The 18,256-nt window shown below is 33.9% G+C and overlaps 1 protein-coding gene across 1 annotated transcript in view; it reads left to right on the top strand.

Moving 5' to 3' along the window:
- LOC128990314 (probable E3 ubiquitin-protein ligase MGRN1) overlaps window positions 1-11,451 on the top strand; it is a 125,241-nt gene extending 113,790 nt beyond the window's left edge. Inside the window, exons 10-11 of the mRNA XM_054412682.1 lie at window positions 3,371-3,480; window positions 11,074-11,451. Of these exons, the coding sequence (XP_054268657.1) occupies window positions 3,371-3,480; window positions 11,074-11,274 (311 nt within the window). The 3' untranslated portion in view covers window positions 11,275-11,451. The remainder of the gene's footprint in view (window positions 1-3,370; window positions 3,481-11,073) is intronic.
- Window positions 11,452-18,256: the final 6,805 nt, after the last annotated feature.

The raw sequence follows: 18,256 nt of genomic DNA, 5'->3' as shown, positions 1-18,256 counted from the left end.
AATTGATTTTCAATTAAATATATTTAAATAACATTAGGTTTAACGAGTACCTAGGTTTGCTGCTACAAGGAAACTAATAAAGTGTGTTTTTTGGTAAAATATTAATAGCTTAGTATAAAATAAATAAATTTGCCAAGTTTGAACAAAATATATCCATAAAAAAGCAAACTAGGTACGACATTTTACAATATTCAACATAAGAACAACATAGAAATTTAAAATTTAAATTTTTTTGAATTTTCTCCGTTACCAATAACCGTACGAAAACACTTTGATATACTAAATTATTTGTTTTTTTTTATCTCGTTAAAAAGGTCTAGAGAGAAATTAAGAAATTTTGTTTTTTGAGGGTCAAAAATGAGAAAAACCAATTAAACCCCCTGTAAAAACTCCGTTCCCATGGTCCAATCATGCTGGTCCGCCAATTCATTCAAGTTTATCCTGCCTTACACCTTTAAACTAAATTTAATCAAAATCGAACAAAAATTAATCAAGTTATCACGTTCACGGACACACACACACACACACACACACACACATATATATATATATATATATATATAAATAAACCAACAGATGTTAATTATAACATCTGCTTAATATTACAACATCTCTCCCTTTTAGTTGCCCTCGTATCTTTTCACAGGTTTCACTATTCCTCCAAACCTTGTTCTAACTTCTTCATTAGATTGGTGACTTGGTTGTGAATAAGTAGGATTATAATTGTTTACAAACAACCTTGTATTGAAAGTTGTTGTACTGTACTTCTATAGATAGATCTTGGTGCTTTCTGATTACTCTGATTAGTGTTGTTGGTTTGAGAGGTAGGGGTTTTGAGTAAGCTCCGTTCATTGTTTAAGTCTACATAAGTTTGCGGAGACTGATCGTTACCCGCCATTGTTGCTTAGTTGTATATATATGTTTAGTGTTTTAAATGTTTTTTAATGTAACAATTTGTTTAACAACTTGTTTCTAGGACTTATGGATACGAAAATATTCAACTTTTTTACAATAAAAAAAAATATTTGGGATATTTTCCCTAATTTCTAACTTTAGATCACTGTAATTCAATAAAGGCCTATTCTAGGAAAACAAGTGCTGTATCCCAATCAAATTTATAGAGAATTTAATAAACTACAAAATGCTTCTATTTTTTAGGCCAACCATTTGATTTGGGCTGAAAAAACAAACAAAACAATTTAAAAGAATGGGTCTTTTTTTTTGCTTTTGTGACTTAAAAATTTAAAAATTATTTTTCAGTTTTAGCTTTAATTTTCAGTTAATAATACCCCACAGCAAACCTGCAGACTTAGTGAATTTCCATCTACCTGGGTGGAATTCCACTAAATTATTATCTTAAAATTGTTAGATTTATTTCCTACTAGCTGGCCCGGCAGACGTCATCCTGTCCTAATGTGGTTTTATGTCAAATGCTTGTTCATATTCAAGATCCTGGTTGAAGTTTGTTCGCTACGCTCACTCACCTTTGGGTTGGAGCTCGTTCGCTGCGCTAACTTGCCGTCAGGTTAGCTCGTTCGCTACGCTAACTCGCCTCCAGGTTGAAGTTCGTTCGCTACGCTCACTCTCCTTTTGGTTGCAAATTAGCTGTTGTCATAAATAAAAAAAATAAATAATCGTACTGCACCCTGTTGGTAAACTTATTAACTTTTTAATGCTATTGAACATCACAAAATCAAATTGCTTAGTTGTTCCAGCTGTTAAGATTCTTTAATTCCATTTAAATATGAGTACTCATAAGGTTAACATGGGAAACTCCAGAGCCACTGGGGTGGAGCCCTTTTGACGTATCTGCACTAAACTTCACACAAACCATCCTTGAAAAAATGTTTAATAATGCCTGAAAGTTTCATTACAATCTGTCGAGCGGTTTCGGAGTCCATAAAGGATAAACAAACAAACATACATACAAACAAACATACATTGGATTTTATATATATAGATTTAAATATCATTAAATTTAATGAGTACTTAGGTTTGCTGCTACAGGGAAGAAAATAGGGGTTTTTATTAAACTATCGATAACTTAGTATGAAGTAAACGAAATTTCAAAATTTAATTAAAATATGTCCATAGACAAGCAAGCTACAACAGTTTATTTCTCCATAAAATTAACATTGTAATTTTAAATTTAACATTTTTTGAATTATCACGTAGCCGTTAGGCATACAACAATGCTTCAGTATACTAAATTATTGGTTTTTTGAGCTCTACAAAGTTGTTAGGAAAGAAATTGCAAAATTTTATTTTTCAGGGTGTAAAATTAGTAAAACCCACTTTTACCACCATAAAACTCCCCATAAACCCCCGTTCCCATAGTCCGAACTTGCTGGTTCGCGAATAAATGTAGGTTTACACGTTTATACAAGGCTTGATCAAAATTGGATAGTTTTTGTTAGAGTTTTTGATGATAAATAAATAAATGAATCTTTAAAAATGTACTTGCTGTGTTGGTGGGTTGTTTCAAATTTAACAAAACTTCTCTCACCAGTGGATATTTGTAAGGGGAATATATAGTACCTGTATCATGAGCATCGCACTGTTACATGTAAGTACAGTAAGTATGGTTTTTATTAACTGAAAATTAAAGCTAAAACTGAAAAATAATTTGTGAACTTTTAAGTCACAAAAGCCAATAAAATTGACCAATTCCTTTAGTTTGATTTGTTTGTTTTTTTAGCCCCAAATCAAATGGTTGGTCTATAAAATAGAAACATTTTTAGTTAATTAAATTCTCAATAAATTTGATTGTGATACTTGTTTTCCTAGAATAGGCCATTACTGAATTACAGCGATCTAAAGTTAGAAATTTGGCAAAATAACCCAAAAATTCGATTTTTTACTGTTAAAAAAATTGAATATTTTCGTATACATAAGTCCTAGAAACGAATTCTTAAACTTTTATTATAGGAAATTTAATTGTCTACAACATTGACGTTACATATTTTTTGCTAAAACGCACCAAAACGGAGATATATGCGAAAATCTCTATAAATTACCGATTTTTTCAATTTTTCCAATATGGCGGTGGGTGCAGAGGGGGAGAATTGTGCATTTTGCATTTTTAACACCTACTTACCATCCTACACAACATATACAAAATGTAGAACTACCGGAACGTTTGTAAGTTAACCCCCCTATTTTTGTCTCTATTTACTGGACTATTGTGTATATACAGTAGTGTTAATTTTTGTTTTTCTTGTGCCAGTTTGGACTCTTTCCCATTCAGGTAGTCCTGCTATTCTGACAAAAAATTCTAAATTAATAAAAAATATTAATTCATACAAAAATTATATTTTATTATTAACATTGATGTAAGTATATTGGCACTACTGAGAGGTGTTGGTTGTAGCTGGGTGTGAAGGCAACCTGACTGTCGTGCCAACTGCAGGCGAAGATTCTGACTATTACACTCCTGAAGATCCTGCTACTACCATCCTCAGTCCTCTACATTCTGACAAGGTATATCCTAACCTTCTCATTCCCCTCTTTGGGTTCCTTTCTGTAACTGTGATCATTCTATTGCTTTTGCACCTTTGTTACAAATACTGTTTGAATTTCATGACTGTGTAGTGTGAACCTAACAATAATGGTGCACCTACTTTTTTTACTACGCTTCAATTTTTACAACAGTTTTTTCATGGAGTTTGTGATAAAATGTTAATAAAAAATAAACTGCTGACGATTGTTGGAACCGTTGATATTTGTGACCACTTTGCTAAAATTGCAAACAATCAAAGTTACATCGTCTGGGCCCCTACACTGGAACCAGAGGTATATATTGGAGACGGGGACAGGATGGTAGCTTTCTTACTTACTAGATGGGCTTATGGCTGGAATTAATAGAGCACATTTTGACACTCTGTTCTTTCAAGCTTATTTGCTTCTTTTCATCGCATGTGGCAGGTATTTAAAACCGTATCATTTAAAAGTAAAAGGATTGTATGTGATTTTTTTATTTTTAAAGTAGAACACCAGGTCAAGTTTACTGAGATGGAAAAATGAACGATTACACAAAATTAGTAACCAACATGATATTAATACTTTTATTTAAATATAAAAATTTATTTTTATTGCTTTCCCTATTTAAATGAATTTCAATCTTAATTTATCATAGATAGAACTAAATAAAAATGTAATATCTACACTAACTCATCACCAATGTTAACAGTTTGTTTATTATCCGTTTAGAACTGTTACTTATTCTCTCTGGATGACTACTCAAAAGGCAATTTTTCATGTGATCTATGCTCAAACTGCCTAAGTATATGTTTGTAAATGGTCATGGCATGCATCAATATGAGTATTTAGATACCTTTCCATTTTCCTGCTGATTCTAAATAAATTAGATGTTTTGTCTTTGATCACATGATGTTTGAACCCTTCTTGAACCAACTACAAGGGGATGGACAGGTCCCAAAATCTTGGGCAATTTTGGGGAAATATATATTTCATATCATCAGGGTGAGATTGCATTTTCTGAGGATGGGATTGGTTCCAATCATCAATGATTTCACCGCATCCCAAGTGACGGTGATAACGTCTCTGTGATAGCAAAAGATGTTGCCAGGGAAGGAGTTTAAATGTTGAACATTAGCAGGCTGTATAACTATTAGGACCCATAAGAGTTGGAGAGATCAATGTATGACGAAATTTCGGGTTGAGCGACAAAATTATACTTTAGAATACGTAATAATCGTCTCACCTGAAATTAGGCCACATCTTAAAATTTGTCCAGATAGCTTAGCCTACAATGAGATAGTCCAGGACTCACTCATGACTTTAATTATCGTTTCGAGTTTATTGGCTCAGAATATTGATTACAACAATGCTAACAAGGTTTAGCTTTACTTTAACAAGTGATCATCATAGCCACTCGAAGTATATGTGTGGTTGAATTTAGAATTTGGAATAATTAAGATGAACGGGATAAACCTAATCAATTAGAAACCTAACTTAAACGTGATTTGTTCGCTATACTTGGTCAACACCAAAGTAAACGTGTCAGGAAAAATAGACTCAGTCAAATACCAGAGTCGATACGGGGTTTCTTTGATCAAATTAACCTAATACTGTTTGGGATAGTTGAATAAATTCTACGTAAATCGTTCTGGCTACTTAAATGATTCCTAAGCTGGTTTGCCTCAAAAGGCTGTGTGCTCGTGCGTGGAAAAGCGTCCGGGGCACGCGTGAAGCGCTACTACGGGGACAATAAAATAAAAATAACAAAACTTCTCTAATAATGAGAATAAACAAAATAAACTCGGTAGCACACCAAGCCTTTGGACACCACCATAAACGGGGGAAATCTTTAACTCACCAGAATGATAGGAAGTTAGACGTTAGACTGTTGGTTTTATCTCCAAACCGCAAGCATATTCACGGTTTTTTAGCGGGTGGACAACTGTCCTGAGGTCTACTCTTCTGGCCCTTCTTCGCCACCGCCCCTGGCGGCGGGGTAGTTAATTAGCGCCCTCCCCTCTACGATGACGTAGGACCCCTCTTGGCGAGCACCTTCGATGCCGATGTCAACGCAAACGCGGTTTACCCCAAACGTAGAAAGATGTTTTAACTTTAAATGGAACTTTTAAAATCAGATTTTTACCCCTTGACGGGTTTTGGGACGTTACAAATGTTTGGTGGGATTGCTGTATTTGTGTACTATTTATTTCAATTGAATGCATCAAATTCATAGCATTTAGTGAAAGAACAGGGAGAACTAACAATTCTGATTTTGAATTTGACAATTTTATAAAAAGATAGGTACCCACTAAAATAGCAGGTAAATGATCTAGTATTAATTTTGTCTATGGAAATATAAATTAAATAATTTATGGTCTGAATGTTGATCAAGTCATTCTAACAATACAGGACAAAGATTGCTTAAAATTGAACAATAATGTAGGATCTATGATCCCATTATACTTGAGGAAGTATAGTTAGGTTTTGATGTAATATTAGAGGATGAGCAGGAAAAGAACTTACTGATACCGAACAGAATATTAAATAGTTTGTACAAATATTTTATACTAGCAGAGAACCCGTCCTTCGTACGGGGTGTGCATATAAGTATAAAATGCTTATTGCAGTTATGATCAAGCTTTAGTTTTCAATGGGGAGGACACAGTTTGATAAAATTTGCTTCTTTAAATTCACGGTACCCTATAGTATTACACATCTACCATAGTCATAAATGTTCTACCACTTCACCGTAAACAATCCTACTTTGATAGTTATCATCACGTATCACAGTTTTTTATTGCTGCTTAGTTCAAATTAGCTGTTTTCATAAATGCAAAAAAATATTGAGCTGCACCCTGTTGGTAAATTTTATAACTTTTTAATGCTTTTACATATCATAGAACCAACTTTTTTATTTGAAACAGCTGACTAAAGTCTTTAATTCCCTTTTAATATAATTACTCATAAGGTTAACATGGGGAACTACAGAGCCACTGGGGCGGTGCCCGAAAGGATTTTTGAGATAAGAATATGCCTATATGTTAATCGGGAATGTGAGCTATCATCATACCAAATTTCAGCCCAATCCGTCCAGTAGTTAATGCGTGATTGAACTTCAAACAAACAAACAAACAAATAAACACACAAACTTTCACATTTATAATATTAGTAAGATACCAATATTTAAATTTTTCTGGTACCTGAACTGGCTATTACAAAAACATCAGTGTTAGTGATGATAAGAAATTCAAACATATCAAATTGGTCGATTACTATAATGGAAATTTTAGTTTATGTAATATTGTTTGGGACTGAGGTTTTGACTGTTTCCTCAAGTAGACCTAAGCAACAAACTCCTGATACCCGAAGTAAATTTAATCCAATCAGATAAAATGCTGCCATTCTAAATTCAAAGAACTCAATTTTTGGTAATCTCAGCTTTAGCTATGACACTACTGAAGTTAAAGGGTCAGTTTATAGCAAGGGTTGAATATTGCCAGCTGGATATTAACTTTCCTGCATTTTTACATGCACAACTTTATGTGGCTGCAATTCACAGAGGAGTGCTTTTAAAACTTATTGTGTAAAACACTAACCAAACAATTTCAGCTGCCAAAAAATTATAAAATATTCACAATAGCCTAAATATTGCTTGGAAAGAGCTTTTACTTAAAGAGCTGAGTGAGTACTTCCAGAAGATACTTAATATATAATATACTTAATACTTAATATTTAATCAATTGAACCTGATAAACTAATCTAAAATTATTGTGAAAGTTATTTAATCTCAAATTCACTCCGGCTTAAAATAACTCCTGTAATACTTAGCAACGGGTACACTACAGTCGGGACCATGTAAGTTTGCAGTTGAGGGAGGAGCCTATTTACCATATGGTTTTGAATGAACCAATGAAAACCGCGCGGTGTTGCCAAATCTAATAATACCAGCTGATTTGAAAATATTGCTTAGTATATTTTAATTAGTGTGGTCAACGGGCGATGTGGCAACGTCGCACTAGCCTTGTCTTGTGATTGGCTGCCACCAACTGCAAACTTACGTGGTCCCGACTTTATTTATAAGTTATTTGGTTTACCTGCTTTACCTTTCAGTTGTAAGTTAATAAGTTAAAGGTTGAATAAAATAAGAATCAAAGTTTTGCATCTACTTTTCTTTCTTCATCAAGTTTAAATGTTACAATATTTCCTTTAATCACCTTGCTAGGGGGGTTCCCGTGTGCATTTTATGTATAGAAAAACACCCTAAGGGATCATGTAGGTACTATGTGGGTTATCATTTTTCACGTGGGTGCCAGCTTGGCAGAGTGGGCATAACCTCAGAATCCGCCATTTTAAAAATGGCGGCGGCATTTATTACATGAAACTCATTGGGAGCTTATATCTCGAAAACGGTAATATATAGCGAGTTACTTTTAATACAAAAAATGTTGCTTACACAATAAGGAACAACTTTTGTATTTACAAAAATGCCCTAAATATAACTATTTAGGAGTAGTTGAGCAATTTATGTTAATTTGACCTATAAATTTTTACTCTGTTAGACAAAAAAATTCTAATATCTTTAAAAAAAAAACTGTTTTTTTTTAAATTTGGCACATAGCACTAATTGCTCTTTACATCTACGGTCTAAATATCCCCGTCGCAGCAAACCTGCAGAATCAGCACACATTTACCTGGCTGCATTTCTACTAAAATATTAAAATTGACGGATTGATTTCCTATTTAAATGACATTGATTTGTAATGAGTACTTAAGTTTGTTGCTTCAGGGAAGGTATTGAGGTGTTTTTTATATATTTTTATTGAAATAATGATAGCTTAGTATGAATGAAACAAAATTTTGAAATTTGACTATAATATATCCATAAACAAGCAAACTAAAACAGTTTATTTATTCTCGATAAGAATAACATGGGAGTTTTAAATTTAAATTTTTTTAAATTATCTCCATAACCTTTGGGCATACAACGCTTCAATATACAAAGTTATTTCTTTTTTGAGGTCTACAAAATGGTTTCGTTCATTATAAAATTTCGTGTTTTTAGGGTTTAAAATCGGAAAAATCCTTTTTTACCCCATAAAACTCCCCACAAACCCCCGTTCCCATAATCCGATCGTGCTGGTTTAATAGTCCGAATTCGTCTGAAAACGTAGGTTTACACGTTTGTGATAAATTTCATTAAAATTGGATCATTTTTGCTCGAGTTATCAAATGAAGTCGTAGTTCTGTCTTTGGATACAGATGTCGTAGTGTTGGCCTTACACTTTATGAATGGATTCTCTTCGGAAGGTTTGCAGGAATTGTGGATGCGACTTGGTACAGCCAGAACTTCATGATATGTACTAGTTCACATTATAGCAAACAGGCTTGGAAGTAACCTTTGCTCAGTTCTCCCAGCACTCCATATTTTAACGGGCTGTGACTTTACCAGCAAATTTGGAACAAAGTATGCTACCCTAAAATGTAATCCAAGTACTTTGCTAATGGACTTTGAAAAATATGGGGAGGAAGAGATAGAATAAAGTTTGAAAAACACAGTGAAGTATCTAGTTCACATTAAAAAAAGGATACTCAGTGTGAAACTATGAATGATCTAAGACACTGGATATAAGTACACTGTCACTGTACAACGAATACTCTTAAAGAACTGCATCCTTTGCTCGTGAAGAAATTCTGTCTGGTAGAGCTACTAGACAGCCTATCTTACGTGCTTTTTATTGTACATACATCCAAATCCATTGCATGAAAGAACACGTTTTTCAACTCGATCCTTTGAGTTTTGGACACAGTGATGGTGGTTACTCTTTGCCGCAATGCTCACAAGTATATTGTGAACAGTTTCATTTTTCTGATGACTATAAAAGGGAACAGATCTTATTCCTCTAACTCAAAAGACTTATAATTTAGATCCAATAACTGCGCTCAAATTTTATGATCCACGAAACTAGTTCAATATCAATACAATCAGTCCAAAGCAGCCTACCACCAAGGACAATGTCAAGGTACTGGTTGTGTTAACGAGACGTCAATGCTTGGCCGATGCACCAACTTTGCCGCCGGTCCCGTTCCCGCTCCATCGCCGTTTTAATAATAAATGTTATGAATTATAATAGTAATTTCTATTACATCCGAAGATGTATTATTATTTGTAATAATACAAATGCATTATATAGAAAGGATTATATTTATTTTTATATTTGTATGCGTCATTTAATAACAACAAAATAATTTAAAAATATTTTATATTATTTTAATAACTTATATATCTGCCAGAAGCTTCTCAAATGCTTTTTGCAGGTTTTTTTTACCTTAAATGCGAAGAAAAATTAGTACTATGTGCCAAATTACAAAATAACAGATTTTTTATAAAGTTTCAAGTTTTCAAGTTTCAAGTTTCATCCTTTTATTGATTTCCCTCAAGGGGTACATCAAAAAATACATTTACAAAATACAATTACTGTACATGCAAAATAACCAAGGTTGGTAAATAAGTTTTACTAATAACTAGGCAAATAAATAATCATATAAATATTAACATGCAATAAATAATTCAATAAATAACCAATAAATATCTCATAAATAAATACTGTATAAACATAGAATACCAGTAGAAGAACAATAAATATTTACACATTGAATAGATTTTTTATAATTATTAGATTTTTTTGGCAACAGAAATGCAGCCAGGTAAATGTTTGCTTAGTCTGCAGGTTTGATTCGGTGGGGGTATTTAGACCTTAGATGTAAAGAACAATTAGTGCTATGTGCCAAATTTAAAAAAAAACTGTTTTTTTAAGATATTAGAATTTTTTGTCAAACAGAGTAAAAATGTATAGGTCAAATTAACATAAATTGCTCAACTACTCCTAAATAGTTATATTTAGGGCATTTTTGTAAATACAAAAGTTGTTCCTTATTGTGTAAGCAACATTTTTTGTATTAAAAGTAACTCGCTATATATTACCGTTTTCAAGATATAAGCTCCCAATGTGTTTCATGTAATAAATGCCGCCACCATTTTTAAAATGGTGGATTCTGAGGTTATGCCCACTCTGCCAAGCTGGCACCCACGTGAAAAATGATAACCCACATAGTACCTACATGATCCCTTAGGGTGTTTTTCTATACATAAAATGCACACAGGAACCCCCCTAGCAAGTGGATTACTTGGTAATGAAATAAAGAAAACAAAATGCAAATCACATCATTAACAACAATAATTGCTATCTGCAAGAATGTTTACTCAATATTTATAAAACAAACCCATTACCGTTCGGGGAAAAATTTCTTCCTGTCCCAAACTAAAGGTCCAATCTCATTCATCCCTACCTATCTTTTTTGTTCTAGGACGCTAGGCACTAACTCAGGATCCCTTTTCACATTACTTCACGCTAGACCTACCACTAGACCAGCTCGCTCCCCCACCTAACTGGCTTTGTTATTGAATCAAACAGCTGAGACTCTTCTGCCACCACAAGTTGTGTTTCAAATTGTGTTAAATGTAACAATTTATATTTCTATTTTAACATAATACGAGCTTTGAAAGTGTTGTATAGAACTATTTTTGTCTGACAGGAGAACACTGAGCGGGTGAAGGAGCAGGTGGTGAGAGGTAGCAGTGGGGAGGCCATCGGTCGGTGGATGGTACGGGATGGTTTGTCTCTCCCTGGCACTCCTCAGTCTACAGCCAGTCACCGCTCTAGTGGAGACAGCTACAGCTCCAGCGGCTCTACTAGACTACTGCTGTCTGCTAGTGACAAGACTACTGCAGCTTAAACTGTACATAATCTATATAGCAAACTAGGTGAAGGCTGTAAATCCCTTACCTGTACTGTCCTATGTATCCTGGACCTTTGTACTGTGTTTTTGCACAGTTGTGGAACCAGAGGTTGTGGAGTTATCCAGAGCATTGAAATTTTCAATGGGTTTCAATAAAATGAATAACAGATTAAATTTTTTCATACAAATTTATTACCTACTCAGGATCCCTTTTCACATTACTTCTTGCTAGACCTAGGGCTCTACCACTAGACCTCTCCCCTACCACAGAAAACGTACTACTATAACCCAGAATGCCAACCGCATGGTAAAAAGCATTAAGTGTTTTGAGAGAGCTTTGCCTGTCAATCCGTAGGCAGCACCACCAGCGTTGCTAATGTTGCTATGCTATTGCATGGCAACGCTGGTGGCGCTGCCTACGGATTGACAGGCAAAGCTCTCTCAAAACGCTTAATGCTTTTTACCATGCGGTTGGCATTCTGGGTTATAGTAGTACGTTTTCTGTGCCCCTACCGAACTGGCTTTGTTATTGAATCAAACAGCTGAGACTCTTCTGCCACCACAAATTGTGTTTCACATTGTGTTAAATGTAACAATTTATATTAATATTTTAACATAATACGAACTTTAAAAGTGTTGTATAGAACTACTTTTATGTGTATTTTCACATATTGAGTAAACTGTCTTCAAAGAAATGCTGAATATTCAACAATTTAATCTTTGATTTTTTCCGTGTACCCTGTCAGCTGTTGGCTGTCGAGTTAGTGAGATTTTATTGTATCTCATTAAGAACATATACATTATGACTTATTCAAGAAACTTGTTTGTTTAAGCCTGGCTATATATTTGTTAAACTTTAATTTTATGATAAGTTAGTTCAAATTGTATATTCCTGTATTATGCTCCTACATCAATATTTAATACAAGTGACTAGATCTTTTATATTTTTGTTGGATTTCCAGTATTGAATCCTCTGGAGTACGACATCCAGTATTGATCTGATCCCGTCAGCTAAGCATACTGCCTACCATGCCCCCAAGGTACTTGGCAGTACTTCAGGATCCCTTTTCACATTACTTCACGCTAGACCTAGGGCTCCGACATTATCACTTATATAAAATCCATTGGTGATTTGGTGGAATTTGAACTCAGGATTTCAGGGACCAAAGTCCCACGCTCTACCACTAGACCAGTTCGCTGCCTAACTGGCTTTGTTATTGAATCAAACCGCTGAGACTCTTCTGCCACCACAAGTTGTGTTTCACATTGTGTTAGACCACTCTCAATGTCACAATGGTGTCAATAGGTTTTTTGTGAAAATCACGATCTAGGTTTTGCTCAAAGCGAGTGAGAGACCATGGTCTGCCATCCATGTGTTGATGGTACGCATAACTCTGTTCAGCTTAGTTAAGATAGCTCAATGCTACGTGCAGCTATCAAAGCTCCAACGTCATCCGCGTACCCAACCAATACAGTTTCCTCAGGCATTTCAGACCTCAGGAGGCAGTCATAAGCGATATTCCAGAGGTCTGGGCCCAGTATGGAACCTTGGGTGGCACCAGAAGTAATACTCGTTGTCTGCGGGCCTTCTGTAGTGTCGGAACCGGATGTAATCCTCTATGATGTGCATGAGGCATGAGGGAATGTGAAATGTGTTCTCCAGAGCGTCCAGCATATAACACCACCTCGTGGAATTAAATGAGTTTCGCATATTTGGTGTTATGGCACAGTCCTACGAGAGTAGTGGTTAAAATCCTCAGCTCTTGTTGCAGCTTGCTTCACACCCTCCATAGTGTCGACTGTTGTTTGCCTTTCCTGAATCCATACTGACGAGGGGACAGGTTTCCCGCAGCGACCACGGCTAAATTCAGTCGGAATCAGATCAACTTCTCGAAGACTTTGCAGGTGTATCTAACATAAACAAAGGTCTGTAAGATGATGGCAGGTCTGGGCCTCGCTTCTCCTTCCCAACAAGTACAAAAGCTCAAGCCTATCTGTTTTCCATCATGAGGGAAAACACCTTCAACCAGGCAGTCGTTGTACATGCTCTAAAGGATCCATGGGTTCGTAGTATTACTCTACTTTAAGCTTACTCTACTTTTTTGCTTTAAGGTGCAGTATTTCAAAATAATCAGAAGGAAATATTTATTAGCAAAACACTTAGCCTAATACTGGCTAGCATACAATGCTAATCTTAATTGACCATAGTTTTTATTTTTATCTGTTCAATATATTTTTAATTAGCCATTTCAACTATTTGGCATAATATAGCCTTACAAGATTGAAGATTAAGACTATCTTATTTACAATGCCCTCTTTTAAATAACATTCTTTTAACAATAATAGGCCTCTTGTATTCTATAATGTTATAAATGTTACATTACGATTAATACGAATATCAAATTTAATAAAATTGTTCAATATTATTGTAAATAAAATACATAATCAATTAAGGTAAGAAATATGTATTTGTGTTTTATTCAACCTTAGTTGTAATGAAAGTAACTACAATACTAATTACGTTTTTGAGCTGATTGAGCTAAGCTCCTATACTTCGACTCTTATGCATTTCGTCATACACGAATTAAATTTCTGCTAGACGGATGAAGCAATTGTTTTAAATTTTGCATTATGATACTTATGTATGGCATTTAAAAATTCAAATAACGCTTGTAATAAATAGATTTTCATCATACTGTCCAGAAAGCAGCCGTTTTTAGTTCTCTAAACTGTCCGCAAAATCATCCTTTTTGGGTAATTTCAAATAGGGAACAGAAAAAACATATGGTAAATTTTTCAGTTCGCAAACCTCAAAATTTTATAAGTGCACTCACTAGTAGCTGTATAGTTGGCTCAAAAGACAGAGAGACACCTCCTCAGGTAGAATGGACCGTCCTAATCCCCTGTTGACATACCCATAGCCTTTATTAGTGGCATACACACCGGACTGCCGGAATTCCACAAAAATCTGTGTCACACTAAAAGTTTGTAATCAATTGATATACAGACCTACATAAACGAATGACGGCTCATTTTTTTCGTCTTACTTAGACAAATAAAAAAGGTGTCTCTCTACGTTTTGAGCCAACTATACCCGTCCGTGCGTTGAAAGGGGGTCAGTATGCAAGAGACAATGTTGGTTCTTTGAAAATGCAAAAACCTGTGATACGCAATGAGAACTATCAAAGTAGGATTGTTTATTTACAGTTATGTTTATGTTTTTAATTTCATGAATAATTTCTTAATTTGTGATATTATGAAAATTTTTTGATAATTATTTATTTTTCTATATTGTTTAGGTGAAGTGGTAGAACATTATGGCTATGGTATATGTGTAATACTATAGTATACCGTAAATTTGAAGAAGCAAATTTTATCAAACTGTGTCCTACCCCATTGAAAACGCAAAGCTTGAGTATAACAGCAATAAGCATTTTATACTTATATGCCAACCCTGTACGAAGGACAGGTACTCTGCTAGTTAAGTAATATTTCAAAGGTTTATTAAAAATTTCTTCACACTAGATTATCTAACTTTTTGGAAAATAACTACAAGTTTTGCAAGGAACAATTTGGTTTCTGTAAAATTAAAATATCTAATCAGCTTTAAATAACTTTGTAAATCGCGCTTTGAAGGCCTTGGATGAGTCACAGTACACAGCTGGTGTGTTCTGCGACTTATACAAGGCTTTTGATTGTGTTAATCACAATATTCTTATTACAAAACTTACAGAAATTGGTGTTCATGGACAAATAATTGAACTTTTGAAATGTTACTTAAGCGATAGAAAACAAAGTAATTAAATTAAAACCATCTCTGGGAACAAATACTCTTCTTGGCTAAATAATAACTATGGAGTTCCGCAAGGTTCAATCCTAGGCCCTCTCTTATTCCACACATATGTTAATGATTTACCTTTTCATTTTTCAAGTCAAACCTGTACCCTTTATGCATATGATACAACGGCTCTCATCAGACGAGATACTGTTAAAATGTTACATAATGATGTCAAAGAAACAATTGAAGAAATAGCAAATTGGTTAAAAAAAAATGGCTTACTTTTGAACGAAGATAAAACTTAATTTTCAAATTGAGAAATTCAACCACTGAAACAGAAACTAATGCCTCACCCACAGTGTAGTAAAGTTTTTACAGTTTTTAGGAATATATTTGGATAGCAAACTACAGTGGACAGAGCATATTAATTTTCTAAACAAAAAACTTAGTCCAACAAGATACGCTTTAAGTGTTTTAATTCAGGTTACCTCCTTGGAAGTATGTAAAAATGCTTATTATGCTAATGCTTATGTGTACTCTATTTTAAGCTATGGTATTACGTTATGGGGGACAGCCACAGATGTCCACAAAGTTTTTAAAAAACAAAAGTCAATCATCAGAAGAACTCTTTCAATTTGCCCCAAAACAACATCATGAAGACAACTGTTTCGAAATTTTAAAATTTTAACTCTGACTTCAATATACGTTTTTGAAATTTAAAAAAATGGTTCATGGAAATCTTTGTATGTTTTTTGTTGTATGTTATGTTTTTGAATGTTGTATGTTTGTATTATCTTAGTAATCACTCGTTTCATTTTCACTATTTCATTTTTATTTTAAAGCCATTGAGCAAAAAGATGTAGCAAAAACAATCACAAACTATTCATGACAGTAAAAACATAAACATAACAACATAACTGTAAACAATCCTACTATACTTTGACAGTTCTCATTGCGTATCACAGTTTTTTGTTGCTGCTTAGTTTAAATTAGCTGTTTACATAAATGCAAAAAAAAATTTAGTGCTGCTCCCTGTTGGTAAATCTCATAACCTTTTAATGCTTTTGTATATCATAGAACCAACTTTTTAAGTTGAAGCAGCTGACTAAATTCTTTAATTCACTTTAAATATGAATACTCATGAGGTTAACATGGGGAACTACAGAGCCACTGGGGCGGAGCCCGAAAGGATTTTTGAAATAAGAATATGCCTATATGTTAATCGGGAATGTGAGCTATCATCATGCAAAATCTCAGCACAATCAGTCCATTGGTTTATGCGTGATTGCACTTCAAACAAACAATCAAACAAATACACAAACTTTCACATTTATAATATTAGTAAGATTATGATTATATTGACAATGTCACCTGTTTTTGTAGCTTTTGTACATAGCAAAAGCTACAAAAACAGGTCTGTAAAACGTTTATGTGACAATAAAGATATATTTATTTATTTATTTATTCATATAATACCCGAAGACAACACATTTTTCAATACCCCACTCATAATAAAAAATAAAAAAATAATTTAGTATATCAAAGTGTTTTTGTACAATTATTGGTTACGGAGAAAATACAAAACATTGTTATTTTTTAATTCCCATGTCATTCTTATGGAGATAATTGTAAAATGCAGTTTGCCTAGGTACTCATAAAACCTGATGTTGTATTAACCAAAATTACACTGAAGTAAAATCTTGTCTTGACCTATCTTCTGACCATTCACCAGTTATGTTAAATTTAAGTACCGAAATATTTCACAAAGAACCAGGGGACGTATTTTTCAATAAATACACGGACTGGAATCAATTTCGAAATTTTATAAATCAAAACTTAAATTTACACATACAGCTACGTAGTCCTGAAAATGTAGAAGCTGCTGTTGATCACTTTGTTGACTGTATTCAAAATTCTGCCAAAGAATCCACACCTCTACCTAATCATGAAAAATCAGAGAAAATAGGCCTAGGCTACCCAATTCATATCAAGAAAAAGATAGCAGAAAAGAGACGACTCAGAAGAATTTGGCAAAACTCAAGAAACCCAAATGATAAGGCCAACTTTAACTGAGCAGCACGGAATTTGAAAAGATTATTGTACGACACAAAAAACCGATGGTTTGAAGAATATACTCAATCTTAGTCGGCTACAGAAGCTACGGATTACTCGTTATGGAAAGTAACAAAAAGGCTGAAGCAACCCCAAATTTCAATCCCGCCAATTCGTAAACCGGATGGAAGCTGGGCTAAGAGTGACATAGAATACCCCCGCCGCAGCAAACCTGCAGACTAAGCGAATTTCCATTTCCCTGAATGGATTTACACTAAAATGTCTCCTTAAAAATATCACATTTATTCCCTATTTAAAAAGAATCAGTTTAAAACATACTTAGGTTTGCTGCAACAGGGAGGGTAAAAGTGTTTTTTATGTAAAATGTTAATAGTTAGTAAGAAATAAAAACATTTTCCAAATTTGGGCAAAATATGTTTATAAACAAGCAAACTACAACAGTTTACTTATTCTCCATAAGAATAACATGGAAATTTTAAATTTACAATTTTTTGGAATTTACTCCGTAACCATTAGGCGCATTATAACGCTTCAATATACTAAATTATTTGTTTTTTTAAGCTCTACAAAATAGTTTCAAAAGAAATTGCAAAATTTTATGTTTTTTGGGTCAAAAATGGGAAAAACCCATTTTTACCCCATAAAAGCCCCCATAAACCCCCGTTCCCATGGTCCGATCATGCTGGTTCGCGAACTCGTTCGAATAAACGTAGGTTTACACGTTTGTACCAAATTTAATTAAAATCGGATCATTTTTGCTCGAGTTATCGCGCTAACGGACACATATATATATATATATAAATATATATATATATATCTATATATATATATAAATATATATATATATATCTATATATATATATAAATATATATATATATATGAATTTGAACGGATGGTGTTTTTGACCTCTAGGGACCTCAAAACGAAAAAAAAAATCGGTCCCGGGTCCAGGTCTTACCGTGAGTACTACGGTAATAGCTTATTCCCTATATGGGAAATTCGCTAAAAATCTGAAGCTTTCGGGGATTACTTTTCCAATGTATTCAAGCCAAATGTAGGTGTGGTCAATAATGAAGAAGAAATAATAGAATTCTTGGACTCTCCACTTCAACTTGACTTTCCTCTGG

Source organism: Macrosteles quadrilineatus, unplaced genomic scaffold (assembly GCF_028750875.1).
Source record: "Macrosteles quadrilineatus isolate MER2022 unplaced genomic scaffold, UCM_ALF_1.0 Scaffold_1__1_contigs__length_201487025, whole genome shotgun sequence".
NCBI classification, from domain to species: Eukaryota; Metazoa; Arthropoda; class Insecta; order Hemiptera; family Cicadellidae; genus Macrosteles; species Macrosteles quadrilineatus.
This window is presented reverse-complemented; position numbering and strand designations above follow the sequence as displayed.